General features: G+C 41.3%; 1 protein-coding gene across 6 annotated transcripts in view; it reads right to left on the minus strand.

Moving 5' to 3' along the window:
* The window catches only part of IMMP2L (inner mitochondrial membrane peptidase subunit 2), an 844,357-nt gene that overhangs the window by 228,505 nt on the left and 592,653 nt on the right, over window positions 1-23,199 (minus strand). For all 6 annotated transcript variants that reach the window (XM_084646927.1, XM_084646924.1, XM_084646926.1 and 3 more), the window contains one exon: window positions 19,366-19,431. In XM_084646927.1, coding sequence (XP_084503053.1) covers window positions 19,366-19,431 — 66 coding nt within the window. The remainder of the gene's footprint in view (window positions 1-19,365; window positions 19,432-23,199) is intronic.

Genomic DNA, 23,199 nt, shown 5'->3' on the forward strand with positions numbered 1-23,199 from the left:
CAGTACCCTGAAACTTGCATTTATCAACTTTAAGGAGGATTAATGCACTGGGATAAGGAAGCAAGAGATATGGGTTCAACTAACAGCTGTGCCACAGGCTTTCTGTATGACCTCAGGCAAGTGACATAATCTCTCTGTACTTGAGCTCCCCATCAATCAAACTACTACTTCCTTTCTCCTATGCTTTGTCTTTCTTTTCTATTTAGATGCTGCAATGAAATTCAGACAGGTAAAGCTGCTATGCTCACACAGAGCCCCATTGACTTCAGTGGGACTGTTCATGTGCTTAAAGTTAAGCATATGCCTGAGTGTTCACAGGTTTGAGTCTTTACACTCTAAGCTTTTCAGGGCCGTGGCTGATTCTTACTTTGTACAGTGCACAGCACAATGGGGCCCTGATCTTGGCTGAGGGGTCTAAGCACTACTGTAATAATAATAAATGATGACAACTTTGACCATTAATACAGTCATTACAATATTTGTGATAATTCCCCCACCCCGTTTCAATTGGCAATTCTTAGATAAAGGAAAGTGAGGGTACCCAGAACTTCTGAAAAAACAGGTCATCTTTTATTTAGGTGCCTAAATAAGGCTATTGAAGCTTAGGTTTGGGCACCTAGGCTTGAAAATTTTTGTCTGTTGCAGAGATTATAATAAATGAAATAATATAAGTTGTGAAATGAAAATAAATAGAGTAATATGGTTGTTATTATTATTAAATACCTAGTTCTCAAACTTTCATGCATTTTACTGACTTGCTACTTATCTTTAAAAAAAAAGACTTCATAAAGACAATCTTTTTGAGCCTCCCATTGAGATTATTAGTTTCGTGTGTTGTTTCCAATCCCTGACATCTTGGCACTACATCAACTTTCATTGAAAAATAGAGATTTTTTTGGAAAGCAAAAGCTCTACAAATGATTGCATGCCCAGGTTTTCCCAAAGAAATCATGACAAAACTTCTATACCTGTCTGACCCTCTAACAAAGAAAGCACTACACCAAAAATGGGTAATGTGTCTGAAAACCAACAACAGACCAGGTGCAACTGGTATTTCCCTCCCCCACAACCTCTCAATAAGGAATCAACTTTATGCTTTTTGGGACGCCATACCAGCAGCAAGTGAGTGCCATAAGTAGTATCAACAGACAAAGAGAAAAACTTCCTCCAGTGCAGGAGACACATAGGGCAGTCATACTCACCCTTATACTTCCCACCACTTTCTGTGCCCAGAATTGTGGGGCGCATGCAAGGGATTGGGCCAGAAGAAAAGAGAACCACAGTGCCCTGTGATATAGCTATTCTGTTCTGCGTGTAAGTTGTATGCCCCAGGGCTGCTGTAATTTACAGCAGGGATTGCACTAGCCCCTAGTACAGCCAGAATCTGGGTGGCCAAAGCCATTTTTTTGCCCCCTCGCCTCCTGAATCACACTTTGTGCTGTTCTTGGCATTAGGTAGTTTCTGACAAGAAAATATGAGCTTATGGATTTTTTTTTAAATTAACTGCAATATCTTTCTTCAGATTCCATGCAATATTTACTAACACATTGGCAATGTGGTACTATACACCATTATTGCTAACAATATTTTATTGAATATTTGAGAGAAATGTTTGAAGAGAAAGAATTATGTCATTACTGCATCCACATACTGGTGTATACTGTGCAAAGAACCGTGCAGTGCTTTAGCCATATGATTTCCATATAAAGTCAGCAGGAATGCTACGCCTAAAAGTCTACATATCTTTTAAAAAGTTTTCTCCCCCATCATCATTAATGACAATAGTAGATTAGAATTATTTTTGTAGACCACAGTTCATAATTTTGTAGTCTTAAAAGAGATGCTGTCATTGAGTTCAGCGAACTGCTTCTTTAAATGTAACTCTCTCTCTCTCCCTGTTGCAGGATCAACTGTGAGGCAAATGCCATTTGTGTTTCAGTGCTGATACAAATGCTATCAAGTCAGAACGCTACCGAGAACGTCACTTTGTGTTCTCTCTTCCACAGAAATTTTATATTTGTTCTTTGTTTGAGCTCCTAGTTCTACTCGGAATAGCAACTCTGTAAAAATAGTGTTGTTGGGGTACCATGTTTATTGTCTCTCAGTGGTTTCTCTCTCAAACATTCTCATTTCACAAACAAGAGGATGTTTTACTAGAAGCCAAGCCTACACATTCTATATGGGGAGAGGTTTACAAAAATCAAGTGCAAAGCAATCACATCTCTTCTAGATCCTTAACAATAGATCTGAGTAAATTAAAATTTTGGAAGGTCAAGCTTTGTTGTCTGACTTTGGTCTCTGAGCCAACAGGCCAACTGATCCTTTGAAGCTAACTGTACACACAGGAAAACTAAACAAACTCTCAAAAGCATTGCCAGGATATTTCTCCAGCTTATCGATACTGTACCAATACATATTCATATCATTTTCATTTATAGAAATGGGATGCAATCATGTAAGGCCTCCATGTATGGAAATTACATTGAAATCAATGGAAATTCCAAGCCAGGAAGCTTTCAGGATTGTTTCAGTGCTGAAGACTCATGATCAAGAATTATAACTTAAGTCTAACTGAAGTTTACAGACTTGACAGATCCCATCAGAATCTACAAATTAGTGTTGATAAGTGTATTGCATAAGCCTTAACTGGGATGTTTCCTAAAACTCCAAACTAAAACTATGGTGAACTACAGATAGAAGACAAAGTGGTTCCACCACAAACGTTTAATTTATGGTGAAATTTCATAATACATACATATTTCACACACAAAAATTCCTACATTAACAGAACATTATTAAGGTTGCAGTGTCAAAAGTTGCACTCAAAAGTTAGGAAGTGCCAGAATTAAGGTTGCCCGAGCTATCTTATTAATGTTCTTTAACATAATGTGTGTGAGACAGAGAGAAATTTCTAAAGTTTTTTTTTAAAGCAAACAAAATAAAAACATAAATTCCATCATGTGGCATTACACTGATACCTACATGAGTCATAAGCAGGCTTGGAACTTTTAGGTCCACCACAGAGACCTCTGCTACTTGAGCTAATGGAGTAACTGATAGCGATAGTAGGTTGTCATCCTCTCTGTGGACCAGAGCTAGAAGCCTGGGAAACAAGCAGGAAGAATTGGAAGTCCTGGCACAATCAAGGAATATGATGTGATTGGAATAATAGAAACTTGGTGGGGTAGTTCACATGACTGGAGCACTGTCATGGGTGGGTATAAACTGTTAAGGAAGGACAGGTTCGGGAGGAAGGGTGAGGGAGTTGCACTGTATGTAAGAGAGCGGTATGATTGCTCAGAGCTCCAGTATGAAACTGGAGGAAAGCCTGTTGAGAGTCTTTGGGTTGAGTTTAGAGGTGACAAGGGTGATGTCGTGGATGTGTGCTATAGACCACCGGATCAGAGGGATGAGGTAGACGAGGCTTTCTTCAGACAACTAACTGAAATTTCCAGATCACAGGCCTTGGTTCTAATGAGGGACTTCAATCACCCTGACATCTGCTGAGAGAGCAATACAGCAATGCATAGAAAATCCAGGAAGTTTTTAGAAAGTGTTGGGGACAACTTCCTGGTACAAATGCTGGAGGAACCAACTACGGACCGTGCTCCTCTTGACCTGCTGCTTACAAACAGGGAAGAATTTGTAGGAGAAGTAGAAGTGGGTGGCAACCTAGGCAGCAGTGACCATGAGACCGTTGAGCTCAGGATCCTGACAAAAGGAAGAAAGGAGAGTAACAAAATATGGACCCTGGCCTTCAGAAAAGTAGACTTAGACTCCCTTAGGGAACTGATGGGCAGGATCCCTTGGGAGGCTAATATGAGGGGGAAAGGAGTCCAGGAGAGCTGGCTGTATTTTAAAGAAGCCTTATAGATGGTGCAGGAACAAACCATCCCAATGTGCAGAAAGAATAACAAATATGGCAGGCAACCAGCTTGGCTTAACTGTGAAATCTTTGGTGAGCTTAAACTCAAAAAGGAAGCTTACAAAAAGTGGAAACTTGGACAGATGACTAGGGAGGAGTATAAAAATATTGCTAAAGTATGCAGGGGTGTAATCAGGAAGGCCAAGGCACAACTGGAGTTGCAACTAGCAAGGGATGTGAAGGGTAACAAGAAGGGTTTCTACAGGTATGTTAGCAACAAGAAGGTGGTCAGCGAAAGTGTGGGACCCTTACTGAATGGGGGAGGCAACCTAGTGACAGATGATGTTGGAAAAGCTGAAGTACTCAATGCTTTTTTTGCCTCGGTCTTCACAGACAAGGTCAGCTCCCAGCCTGCTGCACTGGGCAACACAGTATGGGGAGGAGATGAGCAGCCCTCAGTGGTGAAAGAACATAAGGATTATTTAGAAAAGCCGGACATGCACAAGTCCATGGGTCCAGATCTAATGCATCCAAGGGTGCTAAGGGAGTTGGCTGATTTATTTGCAGAGCCATTGGCCATTATCTTTGAAAATTCGTAGCTATCAGGGGAGGTCCTGGAGGATTGGAAAAAGGCAAATATAGTGCCCATCTTTAAAAAAGGGAAGAAAGAGAACCCGGGGAACTACAGACTGGTCAGCCTCATTTCAGTCCGCAGCAAAATCATAGAGCAGGTCCTCAAGGAATCCATTTTGAAGCACTTGGAGGAGAGGAAGGTGATCAGGAACAGTCAACATGGATTCACCAAGGGCAAGTCATGCCCCGCCAACCTGATTGCCTTCTATGATGAGATAACTGACTCTGTGGATATGGGGAAAGTGGTGGATGTGATGTATCTTGATTTTACCAAAGCTTTTGATACGGTCTCCCACAGCATTCTTGCCAGCAAGATGAATGGACTATAAGGTGGACAGAAAGCTGGCTAGATTGTCGGGCTCAACGGCTAGCGATCAACGGCTCCATGTCTAGTTGGCAGCCGGTATCAAGCAGAGTGCCACTGGGGTTGGTCCTAGGGCCAGTTTTGTTCAACATCTTTATTAATGATCTGGATGATGGGGTGAATTGCACTATCAGCAAGTTCGCAGATGACACTAAGCTGCGGGGAGAGGTAGATATGGTGGAGAGTAGGGATAGGGTCCAGAGTGACCTCGACAAATTGGAGGACTAGTCGAAAAGAAATCTGATGAGGTTCAACAACGACAAGTGCAGAGTCCTGCACTTAGGAAGGAAGAATCCCATTCACCGCTACAGGTTGGGGACCAATTGGCTAAGCAGCAGTTCTGCAGAAAAGGACCTGGGGATTACAGTGGATGAGAAGCTGGATATGAGTCAGCAGTGTGCCCTCGTTGCCAAGAAGGCCAATGGCATATTGGGCTGTATTAGTAAGAGCATTGCCAGCAGATCAAAGGAAGTGATTATTCCCCTCTATTCAGCACTGGTGAGGCCACACCTGGAGTATTGTGTCCAGTTTTGGTCCCCCCACTACAGAAGGGATGTGGAAAAATTGGAGAGAGTCCAGCGGAGGGCAACAAAAATGATTAGGGGGTTTGGGCACATGACTTAGAGTCATAGATACTAGATCCTAAGGTCAGAAGGAACCATTATGATCATCTAGTCTGACCTCCTGCACAACGCAGGCCACAAAATTTCACCCACCCACTCCTGCAAAAAACCGCTCACCTATGTCTGAGCTATTGAAGTCCTCAAATCATGGTTTAAAGACTTCAAGGAGCAAAGAATCTTCCAGCAAGTGATCCATGCCCCATGCTACAGAAGAAGGCAAAAACCTCCAGGGCCTCTTCCAATCTGCTCTGGAGGAAAATTCCTTCCCAACCCCAAATATGGCGATCAGCTAAACCCTGAGCATATGGGCAAGATTCATAGAAAATTCTACAGAAAATTCTTTCCTGGGTAACTCAGATCCTACCCCATCTAACATCCCATCACAGGCCATTGGGCCTATTTACCATGAATATTTAAAGATCAATTACCAAAATCCCATCATACCATCTCCTCCATAAACTTAACCAGTTTAATCTTAAAGCCAGATAGGTCTTTTGCCCCCACTGCTTCCCTTGGAAGGCTATTCCAAAACTTCACTCCTCTGATGGTTAGAAACTTTTGTCTAATTTCAAGTCTAAACTTTTTATATCCATTTGTTCTTGTGTCCACATTAGTACTGAGCTTAAATAATTCCTCTCCCTCTCTGGTATTTATCCCTCTGATATATTTATAGAGAGCAATCATATCTCCCCTCAACCTTCTTTTAGTTAGGCTAAACAAGCCAAGCTCCTTGAGTCTCCTTTCATAAGACAGGTTTTCCATTCCTTGGATCATCCAAGTAGCCCTTCTCTGTACCTGTTCCAGTTTGAATTCATCCTTCTTAAACATGGGAGACCAGAACTGCACACAGTATTCCAGGTGAGGTCTCACCAATGACTTGTATAACGGTACTAAAACCTCCTTATCTCTACTGGAAATACCTCTCCTTATGCATCCCAAGACCGCATTAGCTTTTTTCACGGTCATATCACATTGGCGGCTCATAGTCATCCTATGATCAACCAATACTCCAAGGTCCTTTTCCTCCTCCGTTACTTCTAATTGATGCATCCCCAGCTTATAACTAAAATTCTTGTTATTAATCCCTTAATGCATAACCTTACACTTTTCATTATTAAATTTCATCCTGTTACTATAACTCCAGTTTACAAGGTCATCCAAATCTTCCTGTATGATTCCCCTGTCCTTCTCTAAATTGGCAATACCTCCCAGCTTTGTACCATCTGCAAACTTTGTTAGCACACTCCCATTTTTTGTGCCGAGGTCAGTAATAAAAAGATTAAATAAGATTGGTCCCAAAACTGATCCCTGAGGAACTCCACTGGTAACCTCCCTCCAGCCTGACAGTTCCCCTTTCAGTAGGACCCGCTGTAGTCTCCCTGTTAACCAATTCCTTATCCACCTTTCAATTTTCATATTGATCCCCATCTTTTCCAATTTAACTAATCATTCCCCATGTGGCACGGTATCAAACACCTTACTGAAATCGAGGTAAATTAGATCCACTGCATTTCGTTTGTCTAAAAAAATCTGTTACTTTCTCAAAGAAGGAGATCAGGTTGGTTTGGCACGATCTACCTTTTGTAAAACCATGTTGTATTTTGTCCCATTTACCATTGACCTCAATGTCCTTAACTACTTTCTCCTTCAAAATTTTTTCCAAGACCTTGCATACTACAGATGTCAAACTAACAGGCCTGTAGTTACCCGGATCACTTTTTTTTCCTCCCTTCTTAAAAATAGGAACTATGTTAGGAATTCTCCAATCATACGGTACAACCCCTGAGTTTAGAGATGCATTAAAAATTCTTGCTAATGGGCTTGCAATTTCATGTGACAATTCCTTTAATATTCTTGGATGAAGATTATCTGGGCCCCCGATTTAGTCCCATTAAGGTGTTCGAGTTTCACTTCTACCTCAGATATGGTAATATCTGCCTCCATAACCTCATTTCCATTTGTCATGCTACCATTATCCCTAAGATCCTCTTTAGCCTGATTAAAGACTGAGGCAAAGTATTTGTTTAGATATTGGGCCATGCCTAGATTATCCTTGACCTCCACTCCATCCTCAGTGTTTAGCGGTCCCACTTCGTCTTTCTTTGTTTTCTTCTTATTTATATGGCTATAGAACCTTTTACTATTGGTTTTAATTCCCTTTGCAAGGTCCAACTCTACTTGACTTTTAGCCTGTCTCACTTTATCCCTACATGTTCTGACCTCCATAGGGTAGCTTTCCTTGCTGATCCCTCCCATCTTCCACTCCCTGTATGCTTTCTGCTTTTTCTTAATCACCTCTCTGAGATGCTTGCTCATCCAGCTTGGTCTACAACTCCTGCCTATGAATTTTTTCCCCTTTCTTGGGATGCAGGCTTCCGATAGCTTCTGCAGCTTTAATTTAAAATAATCCCAGGCCTCCTCTGCCTTTAGATCCATAAATTCTTCAGTCCAATCACTTCCCTAACTAATTTCCTTAATTTTTGAAAGTTAGCCCTTTTGAAATCAAAAACCCTAGTTGCAGATTTATTTTTGTTAATCCTTCCGTTCAGTTTGAATGGAATTAGCTCATGATCACTTGAGCCAAGATTGTCCCCTACAACCATTTCTTCTATGAGGTCCTCACTACTCACCAAAACCAAATCTAAAATGGCATCCCCTCTAGTCGGTTCAGCAACTACTTGATGAAGGAATCCATCAGCTATCGCATCTAGGAAAAGCTGAGCCCTATTATTATTACTAGCACTCGTCCTCCAGTCTATATCTGGGAAGTTAAAGTCTCCCATGATCACACAGTTTCCATTAGTATTTACTTTATTAAAAACATTAAAGAGGGCTCTATCCATATCCAAATTAGATCCCGGCGGTCTATAGCACACCCCAAGCACTATCCCAGGGGAGGCTCTAATAGTTTTCTTCCCCAGTGTAATTTTTGCCCAGACGGACTCTGTCTTATCCATTCCATCACTTCTTATTTCTCTACATTCTACCTCATCATTGATATACAATGCTACTCCATCACCTTTACCTTTATTTCGGTCTTTCTTAAACAGCACATACCCTTCAATAGCTGTTGTCCAGTCATGACTACTATTCCACCATGTTTCTGTTATCCCTATAATATCTGGTTTCACTTCCTGCACCAGTAGCTCTAGTTCCTCCACTTTGTTACCTAGGCTCCTCGCATTGGTGTACAAACATCTTAATTTTTGCTGTTTGCCTTGCTCACATTCTGTACCCTATTAGGCACGGTCATTCTACAGCCAGTATAACCTATTAGACTGGTCTCCACACTGCCCTTCCTCCTTATATACATTCTCCTACCCACGGCTGTATCCTTTCTTACTTCGTTTTCTTCCCTCTCAATGCTAAAATCCAGCGTGGAGATTACCTGGACATCTCCCAACCATCTCCCCCAGATTCCTAGTTTAAAGCTCTCTTAATCAGTTGTGCCAGCCTCCATCCTAGAAGACTATGTCCTTCCCTCCTCAGATGAAGTCCATCCCGAGAGAACTGTCCTCTATCCATGAATGCTCCCAGTTGCCATACACCCCAAAGCCCTCCTTATAGCACCACTGCCTAAGCCATCTGTTGATAGTCATAATCTTGTCACACCTTTGTTGCCCTTCTCTAGGAACAGGCAGAATCCCACTAAAGATCACCTGAGCCTCGATTTCCTTAAGCGACTTCCCCAGCCTAGCATAGTCTCCCTTAATACTTTCCAGCGAGAATCTAGCCATATCATTTGTTCCCACATGAAGGATAATTAGGGGATTCTTTCCTGCTCCCTTTAGGATCCTTTTCAACCTCAGGTCTACATCCCGTATCTTAGCACCTGGAAGACAGTACACCCTTCTATTCTCTGGATCAGCTCTGGTTACGGGCCTGTCTATTCTTCTCAGTAAAGAGCCCCTGATCACATAGACCTGCCTTTTCCCGGTGACAGTGCTATTTTCCAATCTATCCCATGTTCCCTCTGGTTGCAAGTTCTTTCCATTCCTATTCTCCCTTGTAATCCTCTTCAACCCAGCCTGTATCCTCCTGGGGCTCATATTTGGTGTAGTCTCCATTGACTCTTCCCCTTTTCCTATAGGACTAGCCACTCTTCTCTTTTTTGTTGCCCTTCCACCTTCAGTGACCACCTGCTTAGCCCCTTCTTCATTTTCCAACTCTGCAAAATTGTTCTTGAGCTCTATTTCTCCCTCACTAGCCCGTCTTTTCCTCTGCCTGGTTCTTTTAGTCACATGCTTACACAGACAACTTTCCTCACCCAGTCTCCCCTCAGAATTCCTCAGCCCTGCTTCCATCTGCAAGTCCGAGCTTTTCCCTTCAGATACCTCATGTTTTTGCTCCATAATCTGCTCGAATCCCTTTCTAAACTCAACCAGACCTGCATCTCCAACGTGGAGAGGTTGAGGGAACTAGGGTTATTCAGTCTGCAGAAGAGAAGAGTGAGGGGGGATTTGATAGCAGCCTTTAACTACCTGAAGGGGGGTTCCAAAGAGGATGGAGCTAGGCTGTTCTGAGTGATGGCAGATAACAGAACAAGAAGCAATAGTCTCAAATTGCAGTGGGGGAGGTCTAGGTTGGATATTAGGAAACACTATTTCACTAGGAAGGTGGAGAAGCACTGGAATGGGTTACCTAGGGAGATGGTGGAATCTCCATCCTTAGAGGTTTTCAAGGCCCGGCTTGACAAAGCCCTGGCTGGGATGATTTAGTTGGGGTTGGTCCTGCTTTGAGCAGGAGACTGGACCAGATGACCTCCTGAGGTCTCTTCCAACCCTAATATTCTATGATTCTATTATTCTAGAGGGGGATGGGACACTTTGCCAATGGTTTCACAGATATTTGCTGATAGAAGGAATGGTGAGACTCGGCATTCTTGAGTTTTATTCTAGGCTCTGGAGGGGAGTGTGTTCTAGTGGACCCAGACTATGCTGCCCCATAGCCTCCATCCTCTCTTTGTCCCAGTCCCATCTCTTCCTCATTTCTGATTCCTTGTTCCAGCCTCATTCTTTTCACCTAGCCGTCCCAGTCTCATCTAGTTGCTCCTCTTCCAATTTCAGTCCCACCCATATCCTCCCCTAGCTCCCACTCCCCCTTGCCCACCCAGTCCCAGTCTCCCCCCACTATAACCCCCAGCTCCCCTCTTTCCTCTACCAACCTCCAGTCCCACTCTCACTGTCATTACAAGCTTTGTCCCAATCTACTTCCTCACCCGCTTGTGTAGATCCAGATCTTGTCACCTCTGAATTCAAATCAGGCAGCTTCCTCCTCCATGATGCCTGACACCAATAGGGAAGTCACTCAGAGCACAGGAGAGACAATCTTTGTACTCTCACTTCAGGTGCCTGAACCCAGCTCAGCCCATAGCAGTACAGTTCTGCAACTGAAGTGAAAATCCAGCCCTGAGCATGCAAATACCCAGTGTGTAAAATTTCAGCACATATGGCTATAATAGGAGGTGTCAAGCAACCTTAATAGGTGGTACTGTCATCTGCCTCCCACACCCCATAATTAGTACTAGAGATACAATCCCTAAGAGACACAGTCACTTCTCACACAACTACCCAAAGCTTCTGTTATTTGCACTTAGTTTGAAGATAGGCAGACAGATAAAGGGAGAAGCAACAGCAAGAAACACTTGAAAAATTCATTGATCTCATGTTGAAATATTCAGGATTCTGAACATCGACCTCTAATAATCTAATGATACCCCTGGACACAAGTCTGTCTGTTGTTTTTCATACAGACTTCCTGGGGTGGGGGAAAAGGGTCAGTCTATAGTGTAGAGCTGAATATCAAACTATGGTCTAAGTCAAGTAGACTCATAACATCAGATTATGGCAGTGGCCATAAAAAAGCAGTACAGTAGGTTATTAAATAGCCATCATTTTAAGTTTTACTAGTAAAAACCCAATTTTGGTACAGTTTTTCTTCTCATAAAACTTCATTATTTCTGGGACTGTACATAGCATGACTCAACTATCTGTGATAGATTACTATAGATTTTTGTATCTTCAACAGCACGTTTAAGATAAATTGGTTTTAAAATGTTTAATTTCTAGTGATTCAATATGTTTTCTAATACCAGCACTTATTTTTAATAAATTAGATGGTAATGACTTTTTGTAACGTAGCCTCTCTCTTGAAAGAATTATCATTTAAATAGTCTCCAGTGATTTTTTTTTAACAATTTCCTTCCTACAAAGTGAATTCTGCTGTGAATTCATGGAAGACAAATAAAGTCTTGTCTATGGGATATGGACTGTGTGAGATTTGCACACTGTCCATCAGTGCTATTAGTGTTAACCTATAACATCTCTCTAGGGCTGAAAGGTGATTTTCTGCCTGTTCTTTGAAATCTCCCAATGAAGAATTGCTGCTACCTACTGAAAGTCAAATGGTCTGTGATGGGTTGGTGATGTGGACTGCACTATGCTGGGAATTTAAAAGACACCACATAACTCACTTCATTGGGACTGCCAGCTAGACTGGAACCAAGCTCTCAGAAGTGAAATGCCAGGATTTTTTATTCACTGAGTTCGCAGTATTTTCAGTCCCTAACAGCAGGTTTTAAAGGATGAAAAAATGTGTGGTCTATTATTTTCGACTACATGGAAAATCTACAAAACAAAGCCACACTGGTCCCAGGGCTGATCTTTCCTCTGTTGTGGTCTGCCAAAATTACATCTGACCCCTGTATATTTTAAAGTGTATGAATTTATTATTTTATATTTAGTCTCTGCTTTTACACATGAAGAACGCAAAACTAGCCTTTTTATGCAGCAGGGGTCATAACAAATTAATATAAAAACAAACAACTGTAAAGAAACCTATTCTATAGACGTAACGGCTTTGCCTAAATATTACTTTCATTGTCTACAGTACTCAAGACAAGACATAATAAAAAGCTAGCTACACTTGTTTTGGTTAATGGCATGAAATACACAGCATTTATGACAACTTATTCTGAAAGATAGGTCAACATGCTTTTGTATAGTCTATTCAGAACAAGCGAGATAAAGATATATTGCTGTTCCATGACAGTTATTTTAAAGGCAGATAGCTTTTTAGATAATATCAAATTTAAAAGAAGCAGGATGCTGTATTTCTTTACACTGGTAACATAATCCAGTTTTTATGTCAATTTGTATTATGTTGTGTTTGTTGTATCTGATAACAGTGTGATTTAAGACCTCAGCTAAGCATTTTTCTTCACTTCTGTTTGTGTGTGTAACATTTCTCACAGCATTGTTCTGAGTTTGCTATTTCCCTTTCCCAAGTTAACACTAAAACCACATTAAACCTTGCACTCCCCATTATTACAATATGCAGCAGTGATACCCTTCATTAAGGGTAGGCTGGGATTAGAGCTGTGCGTATAATTGATTTTTTCAATTTGCAGGCAATCAGGAAAAAATTGTACTGAATTTTTTTTTTAATTTTCTGTGAATTTAAAAAAAAACAATTTTGAGTTGAACAAAATATTTCAATTCACGAAAACTAAATGTTTTGTTTCAATTCTGAGCTTTTAAATCATTTAAAAAGTTAAAACTAAAATTGAAGAAAACTTTAAATTTAACACAAAGTCATTTTGAATCAAAATCTTGAAATGTTTTGTTTTTAAAAAGTGTAACTAAAAGTGTAGATTTTTTTCAATAGGTATTTTTAAGGATATTTCTCAGCTGAAACAATTCAGTGAATTCAACATGAATTCATAAAATGTTTTGGTTGACCCGAATCTACATTGTTCTCCAAAAAATGTTCTGGTAGAAAAATTTTGCTCACCTCTAATTGGGATCCCTATTTGTTCAATTCCACAGATTATTACTCTATGGGAAATTTAGGCAGGGGGTCTGATACTTATAAAAAGAGGGAAAAAGACGGGAGGGACTTAACAGTAGCTGTTCTTCCTTGAAAATCACTCTGCACCTTCACATTCGTGGGCTATGGCAGCTCTGTTGTCAAGCTGCAGAACGGCTTTGAAAGTCGTGTCTGCTGGGGAGTGCACAAGGGTGAAATAATTGCCTTGCTCTCTATGAGAAAGTGCACCTCCCAACCACCTGAGTTCCTTCTCTGAAATCACAGGGTCCTGATGTTCTATAGACCACCAACATAGAGGGTAAGGTGAGTGAATAGCGTCAATATACCCAGACAACTCTCAAAGAACAACAGTTACTGGTAAATAACCTCTTTCTTCTTACAGGGCCTCTGGGCATTCCTCCTTGTGAGAGATTGATCAAAGTGAACTTCCAATTGTGATTATGTCTGCTGGGAGGATGCGTGAGCTTAGTACTTCAAGGTAACTCTATTTTGTCTGTGGTCTACAAGGACAAGTCACTATCTCAGCTTCACGTCTACTGTGGTCGTAGATTTCCACCTATCTCAATGCAGAATTCTCACTCTCACCAAAGGAAGCATGTCATCAGTACCCGAGATGCAAATAAAGTGTTCTGTTTTTGCATGGAAAAGACCAAGCCCTTTAGAAAATCTAACAGGTTATTCAGAGAGATACATAGGAGAGATTCCTGGGAGAACCCGTTACCAGACTTTCATACTGGATTAGGAGATGTATAGAACATTGTTACATCTTAGCTAGGAAACCAGTACTTCCTGGTTTAAAATCTACTCCATGAGAGCCTTAGGCACGTTCCCTTGGTGGAAGTGTCCAAAGTAGCAGCGTGGAATTCAGTGCACACTTTCACCAGGCATTACGCTTTGGACTTAGCATCATTCTCTGATGCTCAGTTTGGGAGAGCGGTGCTACAGTCCACATTTCGCTAAGAACTCCTTGCCCATCATCCATCCGGGGAAGCACTGCTTGCTAATCTCCCACTAGTTCCACTCCCTGGCAAAGCCCCTCTTATCACTGCCACAACTGAAATAACAAACCAATTGATTCAGTCACCCAACACCAATTTTTTCTGGCACTCCCCACAATACAAACCATTTCATTCTGTCTTCCAACGTTATTTCTGTTCTCACCAATCAGTACTTGATACAGACAAGATCCCCACACAATGCAGATCCTCACTACAACTGATACTGGCCACCCCATGCAGAACGACACACACACTCACACATACCTGTTACAAAACTGCTCGTGTTTGACAGACTGCACACACACTACAGACCCTCCACATACCCAAAGCTCCACATAAATCCACACACACACCCTCACAAAGACCTCCAGCCACAATCAATACACACACACACACACAAACCTCCTCAACTGATATCACCCTACCACACACAATTAATACAAACACAGCCTCCTCCCCCACATCCCACAATTGACTTACTGCCCAAAGACCCCCTCAACAATTGATACACCTCACACAGTTCTCTTCACAACTGATATGCACATGCACCCTAAGGCCTGGGGATATCCACCCCCCAGGCTGAGTGAGGAGTGGAGAAGGCAGCAGCCTACTCTTTGCTGGCACAACTCCAGTACCATGATTTCCAGAAGAAAAGGAGAGGGAGCACTGGGTTGTTCCATGTGTTGAGGGAACAGCTGTCCTTCAGCACATGGAGCAGCTCTGATTAATCAGTGAAGTGACAGGTGTGGGAAATAATGAAAGTACCAGTGTGGCATCTGGGCACAAACCATCTGTATCCAAACCCTGGAATTAGGAGTGGAGCAGCTTGCACACTCGACCTCTAGGACAATAACAAGTTTTGTCCCTACCAAAAGAGTGTATGACCAATTAATTTTCAAAAGCAAGTTTTCTAAACAACTGTGGACAGTACCTCTACCATAACTCCTATAAACTGCTTTAAAACATAGTTCAAAGTACAGATAAACCTGAAGAGCAGCAAAATTCTTTCTAGGTACAGTAGGGTAATTTTTCTGCTACTGAAGTGCTCGAGACTTCCAAACATTTTCATTGCAATTATTCAATGAACTAAGCAGAGGATGAATTTAGTTCTCATGAATATATTTTGTGCATATTCCAATCTATGTTTAGTTTAACTCATAATATAATTTCATACTGGCCAGATAATTTGATACAACATATTAATGAATACATAATCATAGTATATTGGGTTGATACAATACTAACTTCATGTTGCTTCTGAAAAATACTTGTCTTCAGATTCATCAACTGGAAAGGAAAATGTCTGATTGTGTTTTTGTCACCTATCTTAGGTTACCAAATTTACTGTGACTTCCTGTTTGTTTCCATGTTTTAGTCACATATCTCCTTTTAATACCATAACTGAAAATAATCAATAAAAGAACTCAAATTTTAGGGAAAAATTGTCACACTTATATAAACCTGTATTTATATTCTGTATGTATTTCTACTCTCAACAGTTAAAGGAGAAAAGTTGTAAATTTTTCAAAGATCTGTTCCAATGGTACAAAATGTGTATAGGTAAGTTATAAAATGTAAGTATTTTTCTGAGGATGCTTCTAACCAGAAATTAACCAAAATAGTTCAAGAAACATTCAATATTGGAAGGCATTTGAGGTTTGTGTATATTTATCATCATGGGTGGGATTTTTCAAAAGTATCTCTGGGAACTGGATGACTAATTACCTTAGATGTTTTTGAACCTCTCCCCCCCCCCATGATCCATCTACTCAAGAACCCATTGTAAAATGTTAATATTATAAAATAATAAGTAGGATAATTTGGGATTGATTTATTTTGCTATCCATTTTCAACAACATTCCTATGGAAATGAATGAGGAACCACTAAACTGGTTGTTAATCGTCCCCTTTTTAACTACAATATTTTGGCAAATATATTGCCAAATGGCACAGAAAGAAGCTATTGTGTGAAGACAGATTGCTATAGAAGGCGTCACTCAGTGCTGTTGTTTCACATAGCCTTCCAAGTATTATAGGGTTTTGGCATGTAAGCAAATGTTCAGACTTGGGAAGACATTATGTTGTTGTTAATTTTGTTACTTTTTGTTATGCAAGCTTTGAGTGTAAGCAATGGTCCCTGGAGAGTCAGCTGTATGAGCAGCATCAGGGTTTGCGGTCCACATTGGTCTCAAAGTAGAATCAATTCTTGAAGCAAGTTGTTCCCTAGGAACTAGACAATGGTTTTGAGCTGGCAGTCTAGATTTCTCCTCCAATGACAAGCCAATCTGCAAGTCCTCATGCATCTGTGAATACTTTGCAGAGGGGCAATGCTGGTGCCAGAAGGAGTAACCACATTATGCATGCTAATTGTAGTGGGATCTTATTAGAAAACCCGGTGCTAATTGTAGTGGGGTGGTCACCCACTCCTGCCTTAAAAGGCTTAAAACAGCCCAGGGAGAGGGCTGTGGCAGAGAATGAAAGGTGGGGCTGATTGGGAGGAGCAGCCTCAGCTGGGGGCCATGCCCCAATCAGGCCACAGCTGGCTTAATCAGGGCCCAGCTGGCCCTTATAAGAGGGCAGTGGGCCAGGAGCACACAGAGTCTCCTCTAGCTGTGGAGGGAGATGGGCCTGGCTTCTGGGGAGTGTACCAGGGTACCTGAGGCGAAGCAGGGCTGGGAGGCTCCAGGCTGGAAAAACCCCAGGCTGCAAGCCTGGCAGATGGCCCAAGACAGGGTACTGGGGTTGCAACAGGGCGGCCCAAGGGTAGGCGGAGGCAGCAGGTCCAAACCCCCCTTGCCTCTGATGACTGGCTTATATAGACTGCAGTTGGCCCCAGTGAAAGAGGGCTAGATGGTGACTGGCACTAGCCCATAGGCTAAGGCAAGGTGGGGATAGATGGTGGGGGGTTCCCTGGGGAGGGGAGACCCAGATCTGTGGGATATTGTCTGGAGGGGCAGCACCCCAGGTAAAAGGGCACTGGGGTTTGGGAGGGACACGGGGGCCAGCAATGGCAAAACACCGGTATTGGGTGCTGTGGAGCTGGTAAAAAGAGCTAATTCCCAGACAGCCAGCAAGAAGCTGCCACGGGGTGAGTCTGCGCCCCGTTGCACTTCTCAAGAAGACAGACGTTCAAATACTTAGATTTCTGTCAATAACTGTCTATACAAAGGAGTGTTGGGCTTCAACCCTTTGGAAATTTACCATTTATTATCTATTATATATTTAGAAGACCAGTACACTGAGCTAACTGTAGTAATAACAAAAATAACTATCAGTGTACTTAAGGGTCTCTCTGGAATTCTAAATATATTGAACAAAGTTCTCTGCTGGCATTAACTTCACTGAAGTTAATAGAATTAATGCCAGCACAGAATTTGTCCAGCTGCAAATGCATACAGTTACCATATCCATAGATCTGTTGTGAGTCATTGTGGCCCTTGTGGGTGTGTCAATGGCCAGGTGGGTTTAAGGTTCAAATAAATAAGAACATATGAACGGCCATATTGGGTCAAACCAAAGGTCCATCTAGCCCAGTATCTTGCCTTCTGACAGTGGCCAATGCCAAGTGCTTCAGCGGGAATGAACAGAACAGGCAATCATCAAGTGAGCCATCCCCTGTTGCCCATTTCCAGCTTCTAGCAAACAGAGGTTAGGGATACCACCTGTGTCCATCCTGGCCAATAGCCATTGATGGACCTATCCTCAAGAATTAATTTAATTATTTTTCTGAACCGTGATATAGTCTTGGCTTGTACAACATCTCCCATCAAAGAGTTCCACAGGTTGACTGTGTGTTGTGTGAAGAAATACTTTTTTGTTTGTTTTAAACCTGCTGCCTATTAATTTCATTTGGTGACATCTAGTTCTTGTGTTACGAGAAGGAGTAAATAACACTTCCCTATTTACTTTCTCCATTTAGGTCTATAAAATCATGACTGGTGTGAGGACAAACCTGTTCAGAGCCAGTCTCCCCCAGAGCCATATTAAACAATAGGCCCACCAGATTTAAGAATAAGTAACAGGATTTTGTGAGTCCCTTTTTATTGTATTTTTTTATTTTTCCTTGGTTTCATTTTTGTTGTTGGGCAGGGTGGAAAGACAGGTGGGTGTGCTGAATAGGCAACAACAGCAGTAAGAGGTACCAGTGAAGAGGGAACTGAAGAATAGCTGATTAACCAGCTTAGTAGTCTCAGCTATGTTGGCCACTCTAGAGGTAGAACTCCAAGTGTCCAATTGCAGCACACAGTAGAAGAGTAACCTTTTGGCTGGGGCAGGGGGAGCAAACCAGAACAGTGAGAGGAGCCAAACAGCTAGGTAAGGAGAGCCAACTCTATGCAAAAGAAGTGGTTGTAACAGAGTGAGAACATGACAGCCTTTGATCTCTGAGCAAAGCAGGGACGATACTGACTTCCTCTGCAAAGCACTAGGAGAACTACTTATGAAAAGTGCTGCATAAGAGCAAAGCGTTATCATTACTGAGGGTTTAAAAATGTGTGGAAAATGCAAACACTTTTAGGCATCACATAAGCTTGAGCCTTAATTTCTCTTAGTCCTAGAAAAGCCTAGTTCCCAGGACATCCCAAAACCTAGAAACAGACTCTTCAGAGCTCAATTCGTCTATAAACCCTCCTGATACAGTGCTTTGCTGTAAGGGTGCTGTATATTCCCCAAAAAACATTGCAATGATGATGGATACCTGTGTGAACCACTGTACTCAGTGTGTGAACTTTATACCTGCCAACCGCTCTATAAATATTATCAGTCCTACCAGAAAGACTGTGCTCACGTATAAAAATTCCTTTACAATTGCCTGGCATAAATTTGCAATGGGGGAATCAAATACTGTATACGGTGAGCAGGATTTGCACCTTCATAAGGTTACCTTTGTGTAACATTTCTTATCTCATTCAAAAAGATTGACATGTACAACACTGACATTCCTGTTAAGAATATATAGCAAGAAAATACAAAAAGTTGTCATTTAGGATACTCATTCAAAATTTACTGAAAAGCCAGTGTTCCTATAATAAGTCAGATTAAGGCCAAAATACTTACTTGACAATGTCTCCTTCAAGAGCAATCACTCGTTTAATGATCTTCTGTTCAGGGTTTTTAGGAGACCTGGGAAAGGGATAAGGTTACACAGTCAGTAATGTGCCTGTTGTTTTAAGAAAATGAAAAGAAATTCAACAAAGAAATAGGCACTATTAAAGTCATTATGGGATTCCATGTTCTCCCTGATATGGCATCAATCATGATGTTCCAGCTCAAGTGAATCTATTGTTATCATTCTTATTTCAAACCATCATGAAAAAACTGGGGGTAAAATATCAGCTGAATACAAAGTCTAAGATAATCAACACTCTTTTTATAGCAGAAGAAATGGGGAAGACACTTGACACTGATGAAGTTAGAATGTCCCATTATTGATGATGTGGGGACCTTTGCAAATAAACCTGAATTTTCCATCAAACTTTAATAGTATAGTGTATTTAAATATTCATGTCATTCATTCACTTTGAAAAAACTCAAAATGAGATTAATATTTATCAAACTAATTGAGGCAAATCTTGCATAGGTGAGCAAAGAAGGACTTTAGAAAAAACAGGTAGAATTTTCTAAAACTTTCAGCTTTATACAAAGTGCCATAATGTATCAAGTGTTAGCTGAAAATTGTTTCTCATATAACACTATGTTGAGTGTGATACAGTTGCACACTTAAGCATGCAATTATCAGGAAGCAAAGATAACCCTGCATATACAATCTGAATTCTACACCCTTCTGCATATACATTAAGATATACACTCATACTACTACTTAAATATGCAGTATAATATAAAAAAAACATTTCTGTAATCTCACATTAGCATCATGTATCTTTTTGTGATATACTCAGACTTCCCCAGTTTTTGACTTGGAAATACTTAACTGTGCAAACAATATAATTTTTCCATGTTCTCTTAATATAGGTTTTCATTTGTTTACTTTTAAGAAAGGCCATCAGGTAGCCCATGTTTTGATTTTCTCCTGGCACTGACTGACGGTCTGTACTTTAGACTCCAAGCATGGCCAGCTTGTTAGAAATGTCACCACAGAGATTTGCATCACAGTTCCTGCTCCTGACATCCTGGGCCCTGTTAGTCTCACTCCAGAAATCCACCAGTGTCGTGGTGTCAGCCTCTGGCCAGCTGGCAGCATGTCTTCTTCTTAGGGCACATTCTTCAAAGGCTAAGCTAAGATGACTTTGGATGGGAAACTCACCAGAGAGGAGTTCAGTCATGAATACTGGATGCCACATGAAACTAGGGGGACAGAACACCAAGAAGGCTTATTTGTAGTGGTAGATGACTTATGATTAAGGTTACATTTATGTCATGGAGGTCATGGAAGTCACAGATTCCGTCACTTCTGGAGACCTCCGTGACATTCTCTTTTTCAGCCCCAGGGGTGCAGGACTCTGGAGCTGTCAGCCAGCTGGGCCCTGGTAGGGTTCCAGTGACAGGCGATAGCAGCAACAAGCAACAGGGGGCACCCTACAAGGTTCTAAGAACAGGTGACAGACTCCTCAGGGTTCCAGCAATGAGCAACAACCTCAGGAGGAGAGGTGGGGAGGGGGGCACCTCGGGTGAATGGCTGGGGGTGTCCCATTTTCTCTTTGGGAAATATGGTCACCCTGTAGCTCCCAGCTTCCGTGGGTGGAGGGGGTCCCCCTGCAGCTTCCAGCTGGCACAAGCAAAGGGGAAACCCCACAGCTCCCAGCCACCATGGTGGCGGGGGAAACCATGGAGTCACAGCAGCAAAAGTCACAGACAGGTCACGGCTTCCATGAATTTTTGTTTATTGCCTGTACATGTCCGTGACCTTTATTAAAAATAACCATAACAAAATCTTAGTCTTACTTATGGTTAGGAAACGGGCAAGAAAGGGCCACAAAGGTCTTGGATGATTATGGGAGACACTGGAGAACTGGTGCCCCAAGACTGTTGTGTTACAGTACTTATCTACAACCCTACAAACCCAACAGGTCAAATTAACAGCTATCAATAGAAATTCACTTGCGGTCTGTCCTATACCCCTGGTCATGCCAACTCATGTTACTACTACCTCCACACACATAATGGAATTTTGTTTGGAGGCATGGATCAAGTTAACAGGAACAATAATACAATACTTCATGTTAATTCAATAGTGAAGACAAGCCCAAGGAAGGAAATGTCATCTTAGGGACTGATGCAGATTCAATTCCACAGTTCCAGTCTCCATAAGAGAGATCAAATTGCTGAGAGGTCCAGTCCAGAGTCTCAGAAAGAAAGGGATCAAAGCAGAGAGACATCTGCGCAGCACAGATAAGGAAATTATAATTCATATGTGGGAAGGATTCCTATGATCAAAGGATGTTTTCTCCAGAACAATATGTGGCCATGGCAGTTCGAACCTGGTGAGGCCATAATTTCAAATGTGATAATTCAGTCATTATTAGAATTAAGTCCTGATACTATTTACTGTCATTTAAAGTCATTTAATGTGACACTTCTTTGAAGTACCCTTCCTTCAAGCTAACTCATCTCATCTCTTCAATTTATCTCTACCAATCTGAGAATAGAGATGGTTTTTGTGACCCCTTTGCATGTCATTCTTGGGAGGAACCCACCACATTTTAGATGCCCACGTAGTCGCATCTAGTAGTTGGTGCACCAACAGTACTTGTCACTGCTACCATCACTAGCATCTCTATGTGCCACGGCTCACTTGAGATCAGGCCTAAGAGAAGAGCTATTACTTTTTACCCCCTAGAGTTAATGTAAATTAAACCATTTCAGAAAAATTTCACAGGTAATTTATTTAATCTCTTATTCATTTAGGCTAAGTATGAACTTGTACTTCTGTAAAATGTATTTTAACCAATGGGAAATAGTAATACATAATGTATGTGCTAAAGTGTGTGTTTGCTAAAGACTGAATAAAAACAGCCATCAAATTTTAAGTCTGCCCTTTCAAAATTCTATCTCACACATTACTTTTAAAGGTTCTTTTAAATTCCCCTCACAAGCATTTCTGTTTGATTAGCATGTACATTTTGTAATGTAATTACTGACCTCTGTGTTAATTTGCACCCACTCAGCAATAATTGTAATGACCTTGAATAAACATCATTCTAAATCAGAGGTAAGAACATTCATTCTCACTGTGGTCACTTTTCTGCCAGTAAGGACACATTAAAAAAACTGATTTATCAAAGAGACTTTCAAGAAACCCTTATACATCATTATTATAAATCACGAATGTTTTTAACATCTGAAGCCAGAACAGATATAGTAACATAAAATACATATTATATTCATATTCTGATTAGAATTCATTTAAATGGCAAAAACCAATGTAAGACAAATAAGAATTGGACTTAACAGGACGCAAAAATATAGATACTGCTAAACAAGGGATTTTCAGTTGGCTAAAGATAAAAAATAATAGACCGTAGATGAGAGAGAATATTCTAAGGTCACAGTTTTCCACTGAGCTTAGTGTAATCACAAAGGTTCACCTGAAAGGTGCTCAACGAAGGATAGGAACCTTAACTGGCAATGGAAGACATATAAAGAGGAAATACGTAGGCAATTTCTGGCTTCAGAATCTTTCTTACTGAATGTTACTGAATATTTTAGCCACTCTCTGGCTTCAGATCTGGTCAAAAAGTGAGAAAAAACATTAGACTCATAGACTATCAGAGTTAGAAGGGACCTCAGGAGATCATCTTGTCCAACCCCCTGCTCAAAGCAGGCACAGTCCCCTATTTTTTTTTGCCCCAGATCCCTAAATGGACCCCTCAAGGATTGAACTCACAATCCTGGGTTTAGCAGGCCAATGCTCAAACCACTGAGCTATCCCTC

This window comes from Lepidochelys olivacea (genome assembly GCF_965140295.1).
Source record: "Lepidochelys olivacea isolate rLepOli2 genome assembly, chromosome: 1".
Lineage (NCBI taxonomy): Eukaryota > Metazoa > Chordata > Testudines > Cheloniidae > Lepidochelys > Lepidochelys olivacea.